This window comes from Phyllostomus hastatus, unplaced genomic scaffold, assembly GCF_019186645.2.
Source record: "Phyllostomus hastatus isolate PE091 unplaced genomic scaffold, TTU_PhHast_1.1 phas_contig_1, whole genome shotgun sequence".
Taxonomy (NCBI): domain Eukaryota; kingdom Metazoa; phylum Chordata; class Mammalia; order Chiroptera; family Phyllostomidae; genus Phyllostomus; species Phyllostomus hastatus.
This window is the reverse complement of record NW_025333498.1, coordinates 30900249-30924345: the sequence shown is the minus strand read 5'-3', so window position 1 is coordinate 30924345 and position 24097 is coordinate 30900249. Positions and strand designations below refer to the sequence as shown.

General features: G+C 38.3%; 1 protein-coding gene across 1 annotated transcript in view; it reads right to left on the bottom strand.

The window, feature by feature from the left end:
• Positions 1-327: 327 nt before the first annotated feature.
• The window catches only part of CCDC148 (coiled-coil domain containing 148), a 232500-nt gene continuing 208730 nt past the window's right edge, over positions 328-24097 (bottom strand). The window contains exons 13-15 of the mRNA XM_045819379.1: positions 6875-6992; positions 4297-4437; positions 328-617 (exon numbers count right to left, since the gene is read on the bottom strand). Coding sequence (XP_045675335.1) covers positions 471-617; positions 4297-4437; positions 6875-6992 — 406 coding nt within the window. The 3' untranslated portion in view covers positions 328-470. The remainder of the gene's footprint in view (positions 618-4296; positions 4438-6874; positions 6993-24097) is intronic.

Genomic DNA, 24097 nt, shown 5'->3' with positions numbered 1-24097 from the left:
GATAATGCAACATCCAAATTGCAATTTACTAAATGTTAATATATGTATCATATGTGTCATAATTAAGTTCCATTGTTTTGAAGAATTTAGTACTATTATAGAAACAAAGATATTGGAAATAGTGAATAAAATTCTAAGAATCTTTTTTTAAAAGCAAGTTTGCTTTAATAGATGCTATGATTTCTTTTTTTTTCTTTTTGGTGCCACGGAGACATTTAATAATTTTACAAACCAACCCCTGCAGTCCCAGTTTCAGCATTAGAGCAACATGAAGGACTCAGCTCTCTGCCTTCCCATACCGCTTCACCCTGGGTCTGTCAATACAGTTTCCACAGCTCTAACCATAACAGATACTATGATTTCTATGTCTGATATAGTTAAAAATTTTACAAAGCAATAATTATTGTTATCCATATAAATGTATTCAGAGAAAAATTTTGTTTACATTTAATAGGATTTGAAGATGAACTCTAAATTTTAAACACAGTAGACTCCATGTCCTTTCTTGGAGGTTTTTGAGGACTGATTTTTGGTAATATCTGTTTGGCATAAAAGGTTTTATGAAGTCCAGCTTCTCGAAGTGCTAACTCAAAACGAAGTCTAGGGTCAGAAATTATCTGTAGGAATAAAATACAAGGTAAATAGCAATTCACTGAACTAAGTAAATTGTATCATTTAGTTCTACATTTCCCCAAGCTGCATAATTTGCTTTTGCTAGATAAATGACTAGATGATAATAACTTTTGTGTATATAATGACTACATCCCAGTTATTTTTACTGAAAACATCCAAAACTTGTTAACATTGTCAATTCCCATTGTATCAGTGGTTTCCAACATAATATGCATAGATTATTGCATGGTAGATTAGTCAAAAATACAACACATTAAAATTATTAAAAGATGAGATGAAAGAAGGTTATTTTCAGTACTATCATTGATTCATTATTTATTGACAGCTGGAATATACAAATATAGATAATCATTGATCAAAATAAAATCTAAACCAAATCTTATGCATCTGCCTTTAAACAGACATTTTAATTTCTCTATCATTTGATGATATGTAAATTAAGTTTAAACACATGGCCACTACCTAAAAAAAAAAAAAATCAATAGAACTTTTCTTCCAAGGCCGGATTTCTATTTCAAGCAGGACTAAAAAATGCTTCCATCAATCTGATTCTAAGTAGGACTAGACATATGAGTAGTTCAAGTTCTGTTTTCACTTATAGCTGATTGGACTTTATTCCTCCTTCTATGAATAGTAAATGTCAACAGTGCTGTTTGCATTGATAAGAAGGTAGCCACATATGGATTTTAGCTAACGAAGCATTTTATTCTTTACAAGGATTTGAAGTTCCCCTAGAGGATTGGATAATAAGCTGTTGAAAGCAGCCCCTCCTTTAAGGAGCTCTTTAATAGGGGTAGCAAGATTTTACACAGACAACTACAGTTTGTGGTAACATGGGATAGATACCCCAAGAATAGTATGTCTTTTGGTGCCAGTGAGACTAGAATGGTCTCAGCTAAGGAGGACCACCTGAGCTAACATCCAAATTTATCCTTCTATAAAGTGGAGGAGGGAGGAAGAGAGATCGAGAAAGAAAGGATGGCACATGCAAACTCAGAGGTCAAACAGGTCAATTTGGAATCAGGGACACTGGATAAAGCACCACTAGGAACACTGGAAAAGGACACTTCTAAGACTGGGACTTGAATTTGAAAGGCTTAATACCAATGCCAAGGAGTCCGGGGAGCTACTGAAGTGGTATTTGTCTCTGTTGTTAGAGTACAAGAAATGTAATCACTGCCATTGAACAAAAACATGGATCTGATTGTCAATTCAGGATAAATTAAGGTGGCAAGAAGAGAAGAGATGGAGGCAGGGAGAGTGGTTAGGGGTCTACTGCAATGGTCTAGACATGAAGTGATAAACATGCCTCAACTTGGCTAGTAAAAAGGAAGAGATAACTGTGAGAAACACTGTAAAGGGGAAAATTAATAGAATTTAGCAACTCGCCAGATACAGGGACTAGAGGCAGTGATGCATGTAAGTCAAGAATAATACAGACATATGTCTGACAGCCAATGTACACAATCTTTAGACCTGGGTTTCTCCTCTTCTGCTCCCATACAGCCTCTCTGGTCAGTCACATCAACTTCCGGTGACTCGTGCTCCATCTGTGTGCTGTTCACTCCCTAATTGTCTTCAGCATTCACCTATCTCTTCAGGTCTGAGGTTGTGAGGTTTGTTAAACTCTTTCATTATTCTATTTTTTGAATTAACAAAGTGAAATGGAGAACTTAGCATGCTGATCTCCATCTTCCCAATTCCCCTCCCCAGAGGCGCCAATCAGTTTCTTGTAAATGTGTACAAGCCATTTTCACACTAAAGATGATGTGAACAAATATCTCTCTCCCTAAGTCTGTTTTTCCTTCTATACACTTACATGGTTTATGACAGCAACACCTAATGATTATAATTTACTGAATTACTATTAGGTTCCAGGCAATATGCTGGGTAATTGACATGTATTTATTATCTTAATCCTCACAAGAACCCTGCAAATTAATGTTTTACAGATGAAGAAAACAAGACAGAAAGATGTTAAATGGCTTACACAACTTCACACAGCCAGTAAAGGACAGAACAAACTATGGTATCTAGTTTTAGAATTATCCGCACATTCGTTACCCCCTCCTTCCGCCTTTCTTCTCCTTTCAGCAAGAGCCATTCTTACCCCTCTCCTCATTTCCATAATGGCTCCACCATCTTGAAAGGATCTGACCCCACACCCACCTTCAGCCCCCCACCCCAAAGCCTCACCAATTTTCTGCCCAGACACATTGCTAAAACACGAATTTGGTTATATAATTCACTTGCTTCAAAGTCTTGCCTCTGCTCACCGGATAAAGATGAAATGTCTTAGCAAGCAGCACCTACTATAATACTTTTTCACAACCTGACCCTAACCTATGTGTCCAGTGTCAACTCCTAGCACCCACCCTCAACATGTATCTTACACTGAAGATGCACCACTAAGGGTCTCTTTTCACCCTCTTCTACTGGTGAAACCCTTGTTTCTTCAGCCCAGGTACCAGAGAGTTTTCCAGATTCTGACTTCAATTCTTTGCAAGCCCCAGCTGCCCTACCCACTTTGGCTTCTGGAAACACCCTTGCATCTTCATAGTTTATCCCTCATCCTATGCCTACTCCCTCCCTCTAAGCTGTTTTTTTTCTTTTGTTCATTTTTAGCTTAAATCATCTAGAATGAATTTTGTTTCTGCTGCCAAAAATCTTCAACTAAGACAAAGCTTAATATTCCTCTTTGACTCTTTCTCTGACTGCCCCATCTGGGTTAACCTTTGATTCTCTCCCTGTGTCTGCAGCAGCCCTTACACCTCCATTACGGAGGTGATCTCACCCCAGTGGCATTATTTCCATATGTGTTACTCTCCCTCCCAACTCAGGGCTCCTGTTCCTTGTTCCACACAGAACAAGTCTATCCTGTTCAGTAGGGCATCTTGCATAGTGCCAGATGCTGTACATGTTCCATCAATATTTGTCCAATTAATACATGATTTGTTCATCTTTTTAATCCCTAGCAAAGTATGCAGCACATACTAGAGGCACACTTGATTTATTTGTCAATGGGTGAGTGGATAAAGTTGCCTGCTGTTTAAATAATTAAATAAGCATTAAGCAGCTCTGCTTAGATTTGCAAAATTAACTACTTTCTCCCTCAATTTCAGGGATACATATTCATTCATCTGTTCTCCCTCTCTCTAGAAATGGTGAAACAACCCCTTAATACTTTTCCACAGAAAATGTTTTATCATTAGCTCTGATATATTATCTTCTGTTCATTTTAATTTCTGAAAGCTTCCCTCTGCTTTGTGTAATCAGCATCATCAGTTCTTTCTTCGAATGATGTTAGTTATAAATTTAAGCACATTCTGAATATGACAGAGCAATATTCACCAATAAAATACAAATTAACACAAGTTTAAAGTAAAATTTTGTAAAATTATTTTTAAATTTGAAAAATAATTTTCAATGACAGATTCATAACATTTCCAGATAAACTGCTTTTTCTATGCTCACCTGTCAACTATTTTATAACATCAAGAGTTGTGCAGTAATTATGTGCTATCATTTGGAAGTAAAAATTATGCTGATATGTGTAGTATTCAAATGTAAATATTGAAAATGGCTCATAACCAAAATGCACACTTCTACAGTTCCTAACATCACCATGGCTTTTACATTAATCATGCTAATTCCCATAATTACCTGCTGTTCATTGTATGTATTCAATGTGAAGAGTGGCTTTTGAAGAATAAATTCTTCCTCAATTCCAATACCCATTCTTGCTTTCGATGCCATTGTATCTGACATCATTCTAACAGGATCAAATTGAGCAACAATAGCAACCTAAAAGAAGCGAAAGCATAGCAACTTGGAACAAGAAACAGGCTAAATACTTCTGGTCAATATTATCGATGTTTAAAGTTCATTAAAATTAAGAAATTTTATTAAAGAGAAAACCTAAGAGGGAAGGGTAAAAAAAAATATTAAACCAGGCCAATCCTAGAGATCCATAAAGAAGTTAACAATTTTAAAACAAAATATAATATTAAAAGGCCATGAAATGTAATTAGTTACTAATGTCTGAAATTACTGTTATGACTAAGTTTAGATAAAAATTTGTCTTTCTGATACAAAGTCATAGGAACACTTATATAGAAAACCTACATATTCAAACACCTTGAAAATAACCAAAAGTAAAAAAGAACATTAATTTTTAACTACTAGTGATCTATGGCCATGGTGACAACCTCATGAAATTTTCTAGAAAGTTTGACCTGATTAAATGGAATCTAGAGCACACTATTCATGGACAGAGTTGAGTGCTGTAGTATGATAGGGCAAGATAGATGAATTTCCATTGTTCCAGGTAACTGGATTTCAAGGTACTGTTATAAGCCAGTGTTTCAACTTCTGCTGAAAAACCTCAGTGTTACTTTAACACAAATGCCCTTGTTCTTTCTGATAACTGAATCATTTAAACCTGCGTCTTTATGAAATAAAGCCACTAATTTTGTAAATTACATGTACCATTGGTAACACTTGTCTGTTAACTCTAAAGTCATGGAGAAAATGGCGTTTTTAATGAATTTAAGAACTACAATGACATAACTGGGGTCAAACATACTTTAATTGTTATAGGTTTTCCTAGTCAAAATCTTATACTATCATCTTTCTAAACATTGATTACAAATAATGGACATAGATATTTCCTCTTTCCAGGGGTTCATAGATGGAAAGAATTCTAATCAGATGAACTCCATAGTTATCAAAGTTGTATTTTGAACAAGAATGCGTTCAGTATCAATGACATTAAGTTTTGTCCCCGGAAAGCTGTGGTATATGTGTATAGTTATTTACTAATGACTGAGTAATTTTAACTTTGTTGAATCTAGCATGACTAGGACTTACATCCCTATGCTTTGAATTTCTCTAAACTATTTTATCAAAGAAGATGCTATGTGTCTATACTACTTCATCTAACTAGACTTCCTTGGTTTGAAGTCAGTCTGACTTTTACTAGCTGTGTGACTCCTGGGAACCTCTGTGTCTCCTCAGTTTTCTCTACTATAAAATAGCAATATTAATAACACCTACAGCACAGGATTTTCTAGAGATTAAATGAGGTGAAACCTCAGTGTTTAGAAGAGAACTTTATGCTTAGTAAATATTCAAAAAATGGGAACGGACATTACTATGAACCTATCAGGCAGGTACTAATATTATTATTCCCATTTTTCAGAGGGGGAAATAAAGTGTAGGAAGGTTAAATAAAACACCTACGTTTCTTGTGCCAGTGAGTAGCAAAACCAGGTGGTACCCGGTTTGAAAGATACCAGAGGCCAACTTCTTTTCCAAGATTCTATGTTGCTACCACTGGCACTGAACAGAAGTGGTGTCAGTGAAGACTCCAGAGCTTAGTAGTTGAGCTCATTACTTCCAGGTTAAAAATTCTGAAAAATTACCAAATAAAACTATTTTATCACATTTCCCAAGTTCTTAAGATTCTGATGTTGCTATCTACTGCCTAATTTTAAAACTTTTGCCTACTTTTACTAAGTAAAACAATGGGAGGCTTTTATTTCACCAGAAAAAATAGTATTTTTAAAAGCAATTTTTTTTGGCCCTGGCTGGTATAGCTCAGTGGATTGAGCGCAGGCCTGTGAACCAAAGTATCACCAGTTTGATTCCCAGTCAGGGCACATGCCTGGGTTGCAGGCCATATTCCCAGTATGGGGTGTTCAAGAGGCAACCACACATTGATGTTTCACTCCCTCTCTTTCTCCCTCCTTTCCCCATCTCTCCAAAATAAATAAATAAAATCTTAAAAAAAAGACTAAAGTAAGTTAATTAAAAAAAAACTGATTTTTAACATGTTTGTTTATTGTAGGCTATTTCCAAACAGATTTCTACCCCAAAGAAAATTATCTTGCTCAAACTCTGCCAGGTTTCTTGAAAAGAGTAAAATCTTTTGGCTAGATGCAGTGTTTCACTGCTGTAAATGGATATTACTCAGCTATTAAACTAGAAGTAGTGTGGATGCATTTAAATCTTGGGAGAGCCTTTTAAAAGGTGAGGATAAAGTTCTTTTAATATACTAAGAAATTGGAAATGGTTCAACATAAATCTAATTGTTTCCAGGAATGAAAATCAGTGTCTCAATTTGGAAACGTTACATTTTTTACAGCAGAACTCCTAAACTAAGCCCTAGTAATAATGTTATTAAGAGCACTTAGAAACGTTTTTTTTTAAACCAACCATGAAAATTTCAAATTAAAAACACCTGTCTCCTAAGGGCTTCTAGCCGCCTCTCTCTCTCTTCTTCTTCAAGTGCTTCTTGAAGAGCCACTTCTTTTTTCTCCATCAAACGCTTTTCCAACAATTGTTGTCTATAGTTAACCCTTTAAAATAATAAGGAGAAATTGGGAAAATATCACCATAATATTGGAGATTATATGGATAAAAGCGTGGTGGCAAAAGCCATGGCAGATTTTGTTTTTACTTGCTTTGCTTTTCATTTGCCTTTGGTTGATCTCTCATATCCAAACAATAAAAGACATTTGTATAAAATGTGACGTATAACCATTCTAATAACAACCAGGGAAACCACAGGTCATGGGTCAGGAAAACATGGGGTAAAATCCAACTCATCTCTTTATTCTTTGAAATCAATGTATTAACTCTTAAACTGTCTGCTGGCTGCCACACCTGCAGCTAATTTTTGTCTTCTGATGAGTTTTAACACAACTTGAGATTTTAAAAGGCTATATTACTTGTTAAATATATACATAGTAAGTATATATAATAAATTAAATACTATCATAGGATGCCCAAATTTTCTCAATTACTACAATGTAAACCAAACTATGTATATCGTCACTCATTTTGTCAAGAATGTTCTTTCTAGGTGGATGTGTGTGTGTGTGTGTGTGTGTGTGTGTGTGTGTGAAGCAACTTTAAAAATTGCACTCTGACTGTAGATGGCAGCAAAAACATGACTTTTCCTTAGCATTATGCTTCCATCCTCCTTAGCATCAGCAGCTATGATAACATGGCACATTTAAACATCCATTTTAACACCCCCAAGCTCATCTGGCCCTCCTCTGTTTTCATTTTTGGGCAGCCTCTCTTACCATCTTCTCACCCAAGCTACTCTTCTATTGAAGTGTAGAGATGAGATTTGTCTTTTCAAAAAAAAGTAGTCATTTGGGTTCTCCAGGGAGTATGAGGTCATTGCTTGTCTCCCATCATTGATGATTTAGACTTAACTTTATTTGTGACATCAGTCCTAAATATGCTTTGCCCTTCTGTGCACACCTGCATTTTCCAGGGATGTATTTTCACTAGACCCTTTCTGTTCTGAATCCTGATATTTAGTGAGGTGCTCACTGTGCAATGAGGCTTGTGCTAAATCCTTTACATGAGTCATCTCATTTACACTTCACAACAGCCCTACGCTGGGGTATCATTATTGATCCCATTTTCAAGAGAAAGAAATAGACAGGTGATGTAATCTGTCCAAGTTCTCACACCCAGTAGTGGCAAAGCCAGAGATCAAACCCTGGCAGGCTGGTCCCAGCACCCATATCTACCTCCTCCCACCTCTGTGCAATTAACAACTGCATGCTCTGCTCCCTTCTCCTCTTGATGGCTCCACTCTCCTCCCTGACTTGTGGATGCTTACACCATGTCAAGCCCCATGCTAGGTAATGTGAATATGCTGAGAAAAAGACTGCCCTTAAGAAATCTATTGCTTAACATAGAGATACAAAGGCAAGCCTAAGAACTAAACAAGATATAAAGTACCTCCAGAGAGGTATAACTAAGGCCCACTGGGGATCTGGATAAAGGTGAGGTGACTGCTTTCTGGTTGTAGAAAAGCCTGTTGGATTTATCAAGAGCTTTCTTGAGGAGGCAGCACCTGAGCAGGGGCTGGGGGATTGCATCTGGAGAGGCAAGGAGACATTACAGCTGAGGGGAGAAGGCCAAGGGTGGGTCAAGGGAAGCTCTCAGGCTTGTGCAAATTGGGGGCTGACATCCGAGAGTGGGTGGCTTCTTAAACTCTGTCCCTGGAAGCCTGGCTTGCCTCACCTAGTTGCAGCCCTGAGAAGGGGAGACTTCACAGTGGCTAGAACAGAGCAAGCAAATGACCAGTGATAGGTAATGAGAAGCCCAGGGCATATTGGCAAGGCCAAGTCCATTCTCTCCCTCAAGAAGAGTTGTTTCTGGGGCAGAAAACTCATAAAAACCAGGTTGCTCCTGAGGGTGGCATTGAATAAAAAAAGTACAGAGAGAAGAAAGGTGGGAAGCATGCAATAAATCCCTAGAGAGTACAAAACCCAGAACAGGATTTAAAGGGAAAATCCTCACCAACGTCAATGGCTGTGGCAGTCCTCCCCATCATTTCACATTGCAGGAGTCGGTGGAGTCAGACACACAGATTACACAACCCATAGGCCAGATTGCTCCTTTCTCCTATGTCTCCATGTCATGGAAAGTATATATCTCATTCTCTCCATTTTCACTAATGCTTGACACAACCTCCCTAATGAGGTTCTACTCAATTTAAGCGCTGAGTACAAGCTAAGTGAACCACTGTGAAGGTTCTATTAAAAGACACCCTGGGATTTGACAATTACCATATGCTAATTCTCAGGACCTCTGGAAAGTTTTTCTTCCTTTGGGATATATATGTTGCTTTCTCAGCAACAAAGTTCTGTTTGCTTCTTGGAAAAGTGGTGGTTGTTCCAGTTAAGGGAACTGGACTAGTGAGTAAGTAATTGCAAATGAGAGTAAAGTACTTTGAACCTGTGTAATAAAAAAGGCTGGTTTGTGATTTACTTTGAGACTCATTCATTCATTCAATATTTATTGAGCACCCACTCTGCATCAATCATTGGGTGAGGCACTGGAGAAACAATTTCAACACAACAGACATGCCCCTGTCTTCACAGAAGTGACAAGCTAATGAGAATACAAAGACCCAGGTGATAATGATACAGGATGACTCTTGCCCTGATAGGACAGTGGGGAAGAGGCCGTGCGAGAGGCACCTTTGCCAAGTTTAGAACATTCAGGAGAATATCCATAAGAAAGTGCTCTCAATTTCAGGCCCCAAAATAAAGCAAAAATTCACCAGAGGGGGAGACAAGAAGAAGAATGTTCCAGGCAGAAAAGAAGAAGAAAAAAGGAGGAGAAGGAGGAGGTGGCTCAGAGATGACAAAGTACTGTATGCTGGAAAAGTTCAAAGAAACACAGTATGACCCAAAATGAACAATGCAAGGTGGGGAGTCCAAAGAACTGAGGCTGGAGAGGCAAGTTGGGCCAGACTGTGGGGGCTGTGCAAGCATGAGGGGTTTTGATCTGGGAAATGCAGTGATCAGAAACATCTCACCAGTGATATAGAGGATGGGTTGATAAGGAAGCAAGACCAGAGAGAGTTATCCAGATACACATTGATGGTTTCCTGAACTAGGGCAGGGGGAGAGATACTAGTGAGGCAGGAGATAGTCAGGAAGAAAACTCCAGAGGACCCGCAGGGCTGAGGTAGAAAACATCTATACATGACAAAGACCCCCTAAGACGGGTTGTTCCTGTTTTCTGGGATAACTCTGAATCATGGAATGCACCTGCACACTACCCCTGATTCATTATAATATCATTATAATGAAATAACATTGTGGGACTCCCTTCTCCAGTAGCCAATAAAGAATATCATGGGAAACCACACATGCACAGTAGCTTTGAAATCCAACTCCTTGTACCTGTGCTGGAAAAGCCCGCTAAAGACTAGCCAGGGAGCTTCTGCCCTATAAGAAAGGAATCCCCCCAGCCCACGTGTTCCTTCTCTGCTCAGAGTTGGCCCACTCCCATGTCCTGTGGAGTGTACTATCACTTAATAAATCTTCCCTCTTTCTTAATGCTATAAACTCTGTGTGTTCGGTTCAATTCTTTGTCCTCAATCACTAAAAACCTGGTTACCTGTGCACATCTGTGATACTAGTAGGAGAGAGAGAGATGACATGAATTTAAAATTTATGTAGAAAATAGAATAAATAGGAATTGTTGGTTTATTTTATGGGAGAAAGGAAAAGACAGGAAGAAGTTAAGGTTTCTGTCCCGCACAATGAACAATGGAGTCCCTCACTAAAAATGGGAACTTAGAAAAACAGAGAAAGAATGCATTTCAATTTGGACATTGGCTTGCCTTACTAAGATCTGGGCTGGAGAAACAGATGGGGAATCTTATCCTTGGCATGGAATTGAGGCCATGGGCAAATAATATCAATCAGGAAGAAAGTATGGGCACACCTCATCATAGAGTGCTTCATAAATGTTACATATTTTACAAATTGAAGTCAAGAGCACCCACCAACAAAAACATTACAACTCACTTTATTGAAAGACTCGCTTCATTGTGGTGATCTGGAACCGAACCTGCAACATCCCAGTGTATGCCAGTGTAGATTAGGAAGAAAAGTTGGCCTAGGATTGATTCCCAGGGACACATTTAAGAAAGGAACTGGAAAAAGAGGAAATTCTAGGAGAATGAGGAGAAATGCTGCCAAAGAAGCTAATGAAAATGGGATCAGTGATGTCAAATGCTATGCAAAGATAGATTGTAATCCAAAATAGTCAATGCATTAAATAACAGGAAGCCATTGATGATCTTGACAAGAGCAGGCTGAAGAAGCAGTGGGAGGTAAGGAAGGAAGAGAGGAGTGGAGACAACTCCTTCAGTTAGACTGATGTAAAGGGGTTGAGGTGCGGGGAGGGAACCAGGTGGTGCTGAAGGAAGCACAAAGCTGACTCTGGCTCCAAAGCGATCAAGATGACTGACTACCTTAAAGATTCACCAAAGGAAAATTTAAGAAAACAGGAGACACACTCAAATTTTTCATTTTTACAGAAGTTATGGTGTAAACTAAAATAGTTATTCACTTTAAAGGGGAGAAATTCTTGCTGCCTCTTTCTTCTCCCTCTCTGGATAGAAAAATTTCATTGCCTGAAAAGAAGTGATGCAGAAAAACTTCATAACAAAGCCAAATACTCACATATTTGTGGAGAAAGAAAACAGCAACAGAGTGAAGTCAATCATTTGGAATATTTTCTGTGTAAATACCTTTGGCCATTTGGGGTAGCAGATTTTCTCTAAATCAAACTGTTGCTATGAAAGTCAATGTCAGAAAGTGCCTAAACTCAATAGTCTCTAAGTTGTGCCCTGAATTCCCAAACAGAATCCTAGGTGCATCTCCAAGTCTGTTTTCATGCTCCCTGAGTCTACAAAGGTGCAAAGTGTTGCAAAGAGGCATTTTCAACTTCTCTTCAGGGAAGAGAAGCATCATATTGTTCAAAAGCAACAGCTGCTGCAGAATCAGGCGCAGAATTAGCAATAATATGCAAAGAGTTTTGTTTAAGCCTCCAGGCCAGAGTGTGGTTGAAGGGACAGAAGGCTTTCATATAGAAATGGAGAATTTACGCATCATTTAGGAGACTTTGTATGCATGCTGCACTCTAAGAGATGAGTTTACAAATGCAAATGGTTTGGAAACACCTCGAATTTTAGTAACAGCCTTCCTTGGCTTCCGTGAAACTTCACTAAGGACTTGGCAAAATAGTAAGCACAAAATCGTGACCTCTTTTTATCTGGAGCCACAGGTAACTTCAGTCTGAAAAGAAGCTACTGTAACCAAGAAGGGAATAAAAGACTTCTGAAGAATAGCTGAAAGTGGCAGGTTCTACATTTTAAAAAAAATACTTTAAGCAGTAAGTAAAGCAACATAAAAACATCTCTTAATTAGAGTATTTTTACCAGTATTGAACTCTCCCAAAATGTTTCAGGGAAGTAATTTGCCCTACCGAATTAAAGACAATTTTATGAACAACTTGCTACTTAGTGTTTAGAGTCACATGGCTTCTTCAGTATTAAATACAAAATCTTTTAACAGGCACATGACCACAGTGCTCCTGCCAGAGGTGTTCTGCCTGCTGGGAAATCCATTTTTAGCACAAGCCCACTCTGAGAGTTGTTCTTTCCATCAAGGAGAAAGAATCCCTCCATTAGTTACAGGGCATTTCAACAAAGAAGAATGTTCAGATCAAAAGACAGGTGGGCCCGGTGCAGCACCCCCAAAGGTCGGGGAGAAAGAAAGAAGGACAAGCAAGCCCACAGAACACAAAAAGAAAATTAAAAATGGAGTATTCCTATCAGAGGGCATAAGCTATCTATTGAAATGTGCAATGAGGCCCTACTCCACGGGGGTTCCAGCTAAGGGCCTAGGCAGAGGCCAATTTCTGCAAAGATAATGTGAATCCTAATACAGGCAGTGACATCCTGGTACAGATCAGCGTGGAACAAGAACAAAGAGGATTCATAGAGAGTTCCCAGAACCAGAAGGAGACTAACCCATGCCAGCCTCAAACAGTGACCATTCTTCCAGCCCAGAATGCTTACTGGTTCCTTTGTGAGGTATACAATCAAGTTACTATCGGAACTTCATTCTGTAATGGATTAATTAATTTAATGAGTCAATATACAGTTATTTGAGCACCTACTATGTGCCAAGCACTGCCCTAGGTGCTTATGATATAATAGTGAAAAATAAAAACTGGACAGAAAAAAATCCCCACCCTCTTAAGTCTTACATTATCTGTGGTTTGTTCTATATAAGCATGCCTAAATTAACACTCTAGCAAAAATGAATAAAGTTGTTCTCAATAAATTGTTTTTTACATTTATCGCAAAGCCCTAAATTAGAGACCCCATTCTTACATTAAAACAGGATAGTTCTCAACTATGACCATCATTAGCATCATTGCAACTTGTGAAACCAAGGCACCACACTAAACTAATTTCATCAGAATCTGGTAATGGGGCCCAATTATTGGTATTTCTAAAATTTATGGTTGCCTCAGATGAGTGAGCCTGCGCTGAGGACCAATATCACTTGGCCAAATGGTTCCCTAACCTGAGCTCACATCTAAATCACATAGAGAGCTTATTAGACCACAGATTGCTGGACCACCTCTAGAGTTTCTGATTCAGTAGTAGTGAGGCAGGGGGTCCAAAAATTTGCACCTCTAACAACTTTCCAGGTGATGTTGAGTCTGCTGATCTGGGGGCCACAATTTGAGAACTGCAGCATAGATAAATAATGCAGATTTGAGGGACTCTATCCCAATATTGTTATCAAAATAGAACCAGGTACAAATTACTACCCAGACTGGACTTATTTCTGACTGCATGTGCAAAACATCACAGTTACATGCCTCAGGATTGTTCCAAAGTAGAAGTTCCTGCTTTGGTGCTACTAACATTCAAGAGCTGAATTTTTCAACCTTGCCCCCCACGTACCCCAACACACATAGGTAATAGGTTTCCTCAGTGACAGTGGCCCTCTCAGGCTTGGGCCAGTGTTGGTGATGGGCAGCTGCAACAATGGCTGCTACCGAACCTCCTTCTTTCTCTCCAAAAGACAAAACTCTGGTATATCCTGATGACACTTGAAAATCTCAGGCTACTGGTGATATTTAAGAGGTCTATTAAATGAAATCAAAGCAGGGAGAAATAACTTAAAAGCATTCCAGCCTTAAAACAGAGGTGTGAGGCACTTCCCTTTGGGAATAGTCCTGGAAGCTCCAAGGGGGTGCATATTTTATCACACTGGATGTGAAAACCCAAAACTGAGAGTGAAGTATATTTTCTTGTTGGTTATAATCAGCTCCAACCAGCTGTCTGAGTTCACCTGAGTTGAAAGTGCAGAGATATAAACAGCTGTGAACTACGGACTTAAGCCTGGGAATTCAAAGAGGAGCATAGAACCGCATGTGAGGATGGGACTACTGGAGAAAGGTTGCAAATATCATATTAGCCCTTTCCCCAAATCAGTGTAGAATGACATTTTTTGAACTATTCCTCTTTTTGAACTATTCCTAATTCTTTTTGAACCTCTTTTTGATGTATTCCTAACTCTTTCCATCTAGCTTTTTGTACTCCTTTTATATCCTCAGATGTCCTCAAAATTTTCTTAGAATAGTTCTTTCTTTTTAAAAAAAATTATTTTAATCATTGTTCAAGTACAGTTTTCTGTCCTTTACTCCCATCCCAGCCCACCCATCCATCCCTCTCCACCTCCCTCCCATGTCCACTCCCCCTAGTTTTTGTCCATGTGTCCTTTATATTTGTTCCTGTAAACCATTCCCATTCTCCCCTGAAATTCCCTCCCCTCTCCCCTCTGAACACTGTCAGCCTGTTCTCTATTTCAGTGTCTTTGGCTACATTTTGCTTGTTTGTTTGTTTTGTTTTTTAGGTTCCTGTTAAAAGTGAGATCATATGGTATTTGTCTTTCACTACCTGGCTTATTTCGCTTAGCATAATGCTTTCCAGCTCCATCCATGCTGTCTGTCACAAAGGGTAAGCGCTCCTTCTTTTTTTTCCTGCTGCATAGAATTCCATTGTGTGAATGTACCATAGTTTTTTGATCCATTCACTTACTGATGGGCATCTAGGTTGCTTCCAGCACTTAGCTATTTATTGTAAATCGTGCTGCTATGAACATACAGGTGCTTATATACTTTCTGACTGGTGTTTCAGGATTCTTAGGATATATTCCCAGAAGTGGGATTGCTGGGTCAAATGGCAGTTCCATTTTTAGTTTTCTGAGGAAATCCCATACTGATTTCCATAGTGGTTGTACCAGTCTGCACTCCCACCAACAGTGCACTAGGGTCCCCTTTTCTCTACAACCTCTCCAACACTTGCTTGTTGCTTTGTTGATGATGGCCATTCTGACCAGTGTGAAGTGGTATCTCATTGTGGTTTTAATTTGCATCTCTCTGATAGCTAGCAATATTGAGCATCTTTTCATGTGTCTCTGGATCCTCTGTGTGTCCTCTTTGGAGGAGTGTCTGTTCAAGTCCTTTGCCCACAGAATAGTTCTTTCCAATAGCATTTCATAAGTGGGGTTTAGACAATAAGAGGCATATTGTCTATAGGAAATTAAAAACAATAATAGAGACCTATCTTGTTGTTGTTGTTTTTTAATTATCATGCACCAGCAAGTCTGAGCAAAGTTAGTGATAAACTACTACCTTTACTGGAACATACAACCTTCTCTCACTCCATTCTTTGTTGCTCCTTTTAATGGTTTTTCTTAATTTTGAAAACTGGTGCTTCCCAGGTGACACTACTTCCATCACCACTCTTTAGAAGAGTTAGGGGAGGACACTGGCATTTTCCTGGCTCCCCAGTGACATTTCTGGAAAAGTTTTACCCACTGACTTTGGGATTAGACCATCCTTATCCTAATAGGGTTTTGGGGGTCAACTACTAGCTTCCCAGGTCACGCTGCCTAGCATTACTGAGGGTTGTTCAAAACAATGCCCTTACAGTCCCTTGATCCCCAATAGTATTCACTTCTCCCCTGCTTTACCTCCACTCCTTACATCAATCCTGGAGCTTGGCATCATCTAGAACTGATCCCCTGTCAAAATCTTAAACTGGGGCATTCAGTTCTGATTCCAATCTGGAAAGTCACTGCATAGATTTGATAAAGGTTGTTCACTGCACCACTCTAGGAATGAATTGCCTGCCAGACTCCGATCTCCTCTATGTTCTATGTTCTCACTCAACCTTACTCAGCTTGCCACATTAGCCTACCAAGCTCTCCATTTTTTCCAATGATATTTATTAACTGTGAACCATGTACCAGGCACCAGGCTAGATCTTCCCTCATGAAGTTTATTGCCATTCCAACTCTTCCTTTTCTCCCAGGCTATGAGACACAATCAGACTTTACTTCATTCTTTCCTAGCTTTAGACCCCCTGGGTCTATCTCTTCAAAGGCATCATCACCAATATCTTTTAATTATCTTGTCTTCTCTTTCCATACTTGCCTTGCCAGTTCTCAGCCCTAATTCTTCATTGAATTTATTACACATTTATGAGGTCAAGCCTTAATTAGATATTCAACACTCCTCCAGTATCACTTATTTACCCCTAGATGCTTGTCTTTTACTGGCTCCTCTTCATCTATCCACCCAAGGCTCCAACATGAATCCTCTCCTTTTCTCCATTTAAAAACATCTTCTGGAAAACCTGACTCCAGCTACAATCAAGGCATGAATATCTGTAGCCTCCAACTCCTTCAAAGCCCCAAGTCCTTTAATCTTTTATTCTATATTTTCTTTATGTAATTTCAGGATCAACCTCAGACAAATTCCTCAAGTATGATCAAATTGCACTGATAGTTAAATGCAGAGCTTGGTATAGAGTTGGCATTGCCCTGTAAAATGTTAGGAACAAACCTAATGACACATGCTAAGAGAAGGCAGAAAGGCCAACCCACATCCTCTTGGAGATTAGTCACCATGGTACCATAGGTACCATTATCAGCCAAAGATCTGCCTAGTCAATTATCTTGGGTTTGCTCCAATCCAAAGGCAGACAATTAAGTTCCCAGTGTTTAATACCTTATAACATGGCTGCAACAATTTTAGCCTGAAATATTTGTAGTAGAATTAGTCACTTCAACTACTTAAAAATCTATGGTAAACATTCATAGAATGTCTAACTTTGAGCAATACAACTTCTTGAAGCCAAGAAAATCTTTTATGTTCTTAGAAAATTGACTGAGGTTATGACATTTGTGATTATTAGCCACAGGCCATTTTATAAATTAGGAAATGTCTTACAAAAATAATGACTTTAATATTAGAATAGTTGATTTTTTTTACCCCTACTTCCTGGCAGTAATTGGATACCAGGGCTATCTGCCTATTATGGCCAAACTTAGATTTTAATAATTATACCATATAGTGGTAGACATCTGGGTTGTTGGTTTTGTTTTGTTTTTGTTTTTTTTTTTTTGATCCCCTAGCATCAGCCTAACAACATTAACCACCTTTGAACTGCCTCACCTCATTTTGTGTAGGTCTGTTAATGCTTTTAATCAAAGAACCCTCTCCTCCCCTTTCCTGGTATTAGGGGCTGCCTATGACCAGATATAGTTAATAGTACATTATGAATATGACCACATTAATTGGCCCTCAGTGAACACAGGACTTCATCTGAGCCAATCAGAATCTTTCCCTGGGGATTATGTATAGATATTGAAGAAGAAAAGCTCTGTCTTCTCCCTGAGGTTGCTAAACTATATACTGATATAATTAAGCCTGGAGCTGCTTGTATCCATGCTTCCCTTTCCTCCAGGCCTCCAGCTCAGATATGGAGGAAGATAAAGAGGAAGTCATCAATGGACCAACAGTTACAAAGTAAAAAGGTAAAAAGAGAGTAACAGGAACCTGCAAATGCCATTTGAATCCCTGAGGCAAGCAAGACCCATTCCTGGATTCCCATTCATGTAAATCAACTCACTCCTTATTCTGCCTAAGCTAGTTTGAGTTAGGTTTCTTTCAGTCACTTCTGAGAAGTCCTGACTAATAAACACATCTCCTATGTATAAGGGAATACTTATCTTTTTCTCTTCTATAACAGGAGAGGGACATACCACACTGTTCCAAATGTTAATCAGTTCATTTCCAAAATCGATGGCCCATGTAATGTTAGTATCTCACAGGATGTTAAAACATGTGCCATGAGAAATGTGTTGGATGTTCAAATGAGTCTGGGAAAAACTAAGATAAACAAAGTTTATCTTAGGTCTGATCTCATCTCAAAAGTCATGTTAGCCCCGGCTGGTGTAGCTCAGAGGAAGAAATAGGTTTCTTCACAGTAGGATCTCTCATACTATGCATTATAATATTGATGGTATGTATTATGAATCTCCAAAAGGAGGACTTAGTGTGTTTATATCCCAAAATTATCTGGTAATAGAAACCTTTTTCAATAGAACCCAGTTTGGGGAATGTTGCTTGCCTTTCCATAAACAAACAGAGATATTTAAGTAAATAAACTAATGGGCATAAACAAATGTGCACTTATTGGTTTGTTTCATCGTTATTTGTTTTCATGTGTTGTTTCTATTAGGCTACAGTTCCTGAGTATGTTAGGTATGTCTTACTTTCCTTTGTATCTCCAACAACTATCATAGTGTTTAAAACAGAAAGCATGGAGCAATAAATGAAAGACAGAATAAATAATGAATGAATTAATAAAGTTACAGAAATTTTTCAATTATACTTTTTAGGTTATAGGTAAATAACAGGACATGGTAGTTGACAAAAATTTATGAACAAATTCAATATCTACTTTTTTATTAACTAGTCAGCAGGTATTCCTTTGTAAGATATTCAATCAGTTGAGAAGTTGAAAGAGAAGATGAATCACTGAAGAACAAACCAGGTGTCTAGTTCCTTTGACAATCAGGAACCATGGATGCTAAAAGGCAAATCAGACATGGCATCCATGACACAAACTTACTAGTACTGTGATTTTGGAGGGGGGGGCACAGGCAGGAATGACATGTTGGCGTTACAGAATTGTTTATTATGAACTGAAATTTATAAAGCTACCCAGGCAGATCAGCATTTATTTGCCTGATTACCTCCATACATTCACTTATTCCACATATTCATAATTAAGTGCCATATTTATGAATGTGTAAAAATCATATTATGCAAAATATAATAAAAGCCCAGAGCAACTGGAAACACCTATCAAGTAGATAACAGCAGAGCCTAAATCTGGGTTTTTAAATATGTACAAGAGCTTACTACCACATGTCATATATATGTTCACTAAGAAAAGCTATCTGCTATCCAACACTAACTGGGTAATTTACATTATGACTCTTGAATTCACAAATGATTTATGGTAGATAAAACTTAACTTCATAATTAATATGTGTTAAATTTAAAAAATCCTTAAGGTGATAGAATTATTTTATTGGATGTAAGAGGGAAACTTGTGGGTTTTCTTTAAAATATTAGAAGTTTTCTTTATAATATTAGAAGTTTTCTTTAAATTCTTCCCCCATTTTTGTTTGCAAAGAAAAAATAAATGACTTAAAAGTAAGAAAATGACAAGCATGGGTCAGTAGTTTTGTTAGAGTTTTTTCTAAATAACTCATTGAATACTATAATTTCTGATTCACAAAATTTCAGCGAGTGTTTTCAGAATCACAAATACTGACAAAATCACAAATGCTTCAGCAGGAAACTTTAAAAAGTCAAGTTAGTCTAAGGCCATACCACCCTGAATACACCTGATCTCATCTCAAAAGTCATGTTAGCCCCGGCTGGTGTAGCTCAGAGGACTGAGCACGGGCTTGTGAACCAAAGGGTCACCAGTTCGATTCCCAGTTAGGGCACATGCCTGGGTTGTGGGCCATGTCCCCCGTAGGGAGCATGCAAGAGGCAACCACACATTGATGTTTCTCTCCCTATCTTTCTCCTTCCCTTCTCTCTAAAAATAAATATATAAAATCTTTTTTTAAAAAAAGTCATGTTAATAAATATACCACTGTGCTATCAGATCATAATATTTCAGTCTGGTTTTATCTATTTTTCACTTCTGATTTTAACTGGTCCTCATTTTCCTGGAGACAGACATCCATATCATCCTGATGGAACAGGTTTCTCTTCTTCAGGACTCAAGGGGATGACACTGAGACAACAAAAGAAACTTCAATCCTCTCCCTCAAACAAAGGACTTAAGTAAATAAGCTTCATATGACCAGCCTTCTCTAATACTGTTTGAAAGATCCCCCTTGCATTCTGTTTCTTCCTTCCCAGTTCTCAGAACTTCTGTAGACAGCAAACATCAAAAGGACCAAAGATTTTCATAGTGAGTCAGCCACCCATGGCCTTGAGGTAAACCCTGATTATCTTCCAGGCTAGGAAATCATCAGCAAAGAGACTTCACAAACAGCCTCTTTAAATGCAAGGTTTAAAAAAAAATCAGCGTCACAGAAAGGTTACTGTCATAAACACCTTTGGGGTCTTGTTTTCTTTCTCCTATTTTTAAGTAACCCTTCTTACCCCCTCTATAAACATAAAGATATTTCTTTCAGCAAAACTTTTTCCTTAGGCATTTTAAATATACTTTTTAAAAAACAATGATAAAAATATGTTTAGTTTTGGGTGTGACATTCCTAGTGCTTTTTTCCTTGGCTCCCTCAAATGCTGATTTACTCCTGCTGCACTCCAAGCTTCCGCCTTCAAGTTTCAACTCGCTTCTCTGGTGACTTGCTGCCAAGCCGCGTCTGTCAGCGGTCTCCTTTCTGTCTCAACTCAGCCTTCAGGATTGAGCTCTGGAACCATTCATTGCTCCTTTTTTCTTTAGCGACAGTCAGCTCCACAAAGCAGAAACCCGAAAGCTCTGCCAAGTGAGCCCTGTTGTTTGGATCTCTGGGGAAGGGGTCCATCTCTAGTGCCAGCTTGACAAGCTCTGTAGTCTACACTGCAGTTTTGTCAGGTGAGATGCTAAAATTTATGTTGTAGAAAGGCCATTACTTGAAGGCCAAGCGAGAGATGTGTAGCTTTCTCCAGAGCCCAAGCAAATACGTAAAGTTGAAAACTGTATTATTGACTAAATTGATAGAAACACAACTTCACAGAAGATATAACAATAAACTGGACAGAGATCTAGATAAATTTACAAATAATAACTAGGTCACTTATCCTCAGCCCACCCCCTTTTTTAAATTGAAATTTAATTCGCATATCATGAACTTCACCCCTTTCAGGTATACAATTCAGTGGTTTGTAATATCTTTAGAAGGTTGTACAACCATCATCGCTTTCTAATTACATCATGTGTGTTTATTATCCCAAAAGGAAACCCCGTACCCATTAGCAGTTACTCCCACATCCCCTTCTCCCCCAGCCCAAACAACCACTAATCTACTTTCTGTCACCATGAGTTTGCCTGTTCTGAACTTTTCATACAAATGGAATTATATATTCTCAATCCCCTTTCAAAAAGATACATATAGTTTCTCAACAGTACTATTTAGGTATGGGAAGAAATAAATCTCCAAAAACCCTGTATTTTCCTTTCCTAAATTAAGTTGAAGATGTCCACACCCATATTCCCTGGGACCTCTCTTTGGATGGCTTTCAAAGGAAATGGAGAAATTCGTAGAAGAGAATTATGAGCCAGAGAAATACAACAAAACAGACTTATAAAAATGGACAATTTGTACAATTTAACAATATATGAGAATTATAATTAAATCCCAAACTTGGGGAGCAACTGGGGAGAGAATGGATAGGCTGAAAGAGAAATAGGGCAGAGTTTCCCAAGTCAGTTCATTGTATAAACAAAATAGATATTTAATTTTTATGAAATTTTATTTTAATAAAAGTTAAAATGGCCACGTGCTGGTCTATATAGACATGGCTAACAAAGAACACCAAAAGTGTCTCTTCATTCACATTTTGCACAAAGATTAAAGCAATGGCCTGAGAGTCTCCTTAGGAAGAAGATGAGTTCTGTCCTGCCAAAAGAATGCCACAGTAATGGAGCTCAGAAAGCAAACAGACCTGGCTCTCCCATGGAGCCTAATCATGATGCCCCAAACAGTGAACACACAGGCAACTCCACTCAGTCCACATGAAGCTGACAAAGGGACATCAATCTTGTTCCTCAAAGGTAGATTATTTACTCCAACCCTAAGCTAGTGGTCAACCCAATGGCCTGGATAGCAAAAAGAATGCTATTTTATTCTAAGAGCTCTAAGAGCTTACAGTCTACACTATTCTAATATCTTAGAGATACAGCCAACCTTGTCACATACATGAAAAGCAACTCACATTTTTTTTCTCCAAGTGACTCTAAATTTTAGTCATTATTGTTTTCTCCCAGATGTCACAACTCCTCTTTGCCAGATCCCCTGTTATTTTGAGAGACAAAGATATTCCCTGGGGCGCCCTTTTGAATATACATCTTTCTGAGATCATGTCTCTCTGGTTTCCCTGAAGATTGTCATATCAATATATCTTCTGCCTGGATCCTTGGCTCTGAAAATAATTTTATCACCTTAGCAAGGCACAGCCAACATTTCTGTCATATTCAATACATGTATCCTTCAGTTAAAACAGAAAGTCTTGCTTAGACTGCTTCATTTCTATGGAGGAAAATGCTCATTCGCAGAACTTGACATAATTGCAGACGAAAACAAGCCTTTTTGCAAATAGACCAATTGCCACACATGGGCCACAACAAAACACTATCTGAGCCTGGTCCAGCATCAGATTAGTCATGTCCAGAACATGGAAATCCTAGGAAATACCATCCTAGGAAGGTATGGTTTGTGGAGCAATAGTCTGACCGATCATAAGGATTAACTTGCACCAGAAGCAACCAGTATTTTTTTTAAGCATCAAAAAGACTTGCTCTTTCAGAAACATTCAGAGCTTTTCAAGCCCACACACGCTTAGATTGCACTGATAATCCTTCCTCTGTTTGTGGGATTTGGAAGAGCTACAAAGAACAAAGAGCCACAATATTGTGACAAAGTGATGTATTCTTGTCTTGAGGTGAATTTAGTGGAAATGTTTGGACTTTGCCCCCAACAACATTAATACAAGAACATTTTAGTACACAAAGACTTTACAGAAATTTTATAGATAAATACATATACTTATTTGGTATTTATAAATTAATAATATTTTCAAAATTACCTATTTGTATAAAACTTTAGTTTTCAAGGTACTCCCATATACATTAACAAGGCAGAATCAGCATAAAAGTAACTTATTATTATTCAACTTATAATTAATCAGCATCACTCACTTTCCCCACTTTTCTTGATGATATGAGAGAGGGCATCAGCAAGTTAATTTTTTATTTAATTAGGATTTATAACCCACCTGCTTCCAAGCAAGATTTGAAATGATATATATTACTAAACCCAAGGTAAAACATCAACATTAAAAATCAAAGAAGATTAAAAAAAAACAAGTAAAAGAAGTAGAGGTTCCCAAGCAACTACAACAAGTTGTGACAGCTGGGCCATGCCTTTGCCTCACACGAGAGTCAGCATTTGCTCACCACGTGGGAATGCTGAACCTCAGGACTGCTGAACAGTAGGTTTCCAGACATGTCTCACCAGCAAGGCCCCTGAGTTAATTATTCTGTTGCATTTCCCAGAAAGTGGCTGATAAACAAACTACATTAGAATCTTCAATGATGCATATTTTAAAAATGCAGATTCCTGTCCCTTCCCTAAGATCACTAGTGGTAGGATTCTGGGATTTATATTTTCACATACTCACCACCCACCAGGTGATATTTTTGCTCTCTAAAGTTTGGAAACCACTCCTTTTCTGGTGTTGGTGCCTGTTGCATGGGAACACTAGAAAACCCAGAATCAGGAAGGTAGAAAATTGTCCTAGTGATCAGTCTCCTGAATACTGCTTTATGCCTTCTTATTTCTGCACTATTCTCATAAAACTTCAAATGCCTTGTGCATTGCCTGCTTGATGTTTTACTTTGAATGGCCCTGTGTGTTTGGCCTCTTCTGGCTGCACTGAGGTTATTCTCCTTCCAGCAACTCATCCCCTTCATAGTCATCAATTTCTTTTTCTATTCCTGCCACAGACT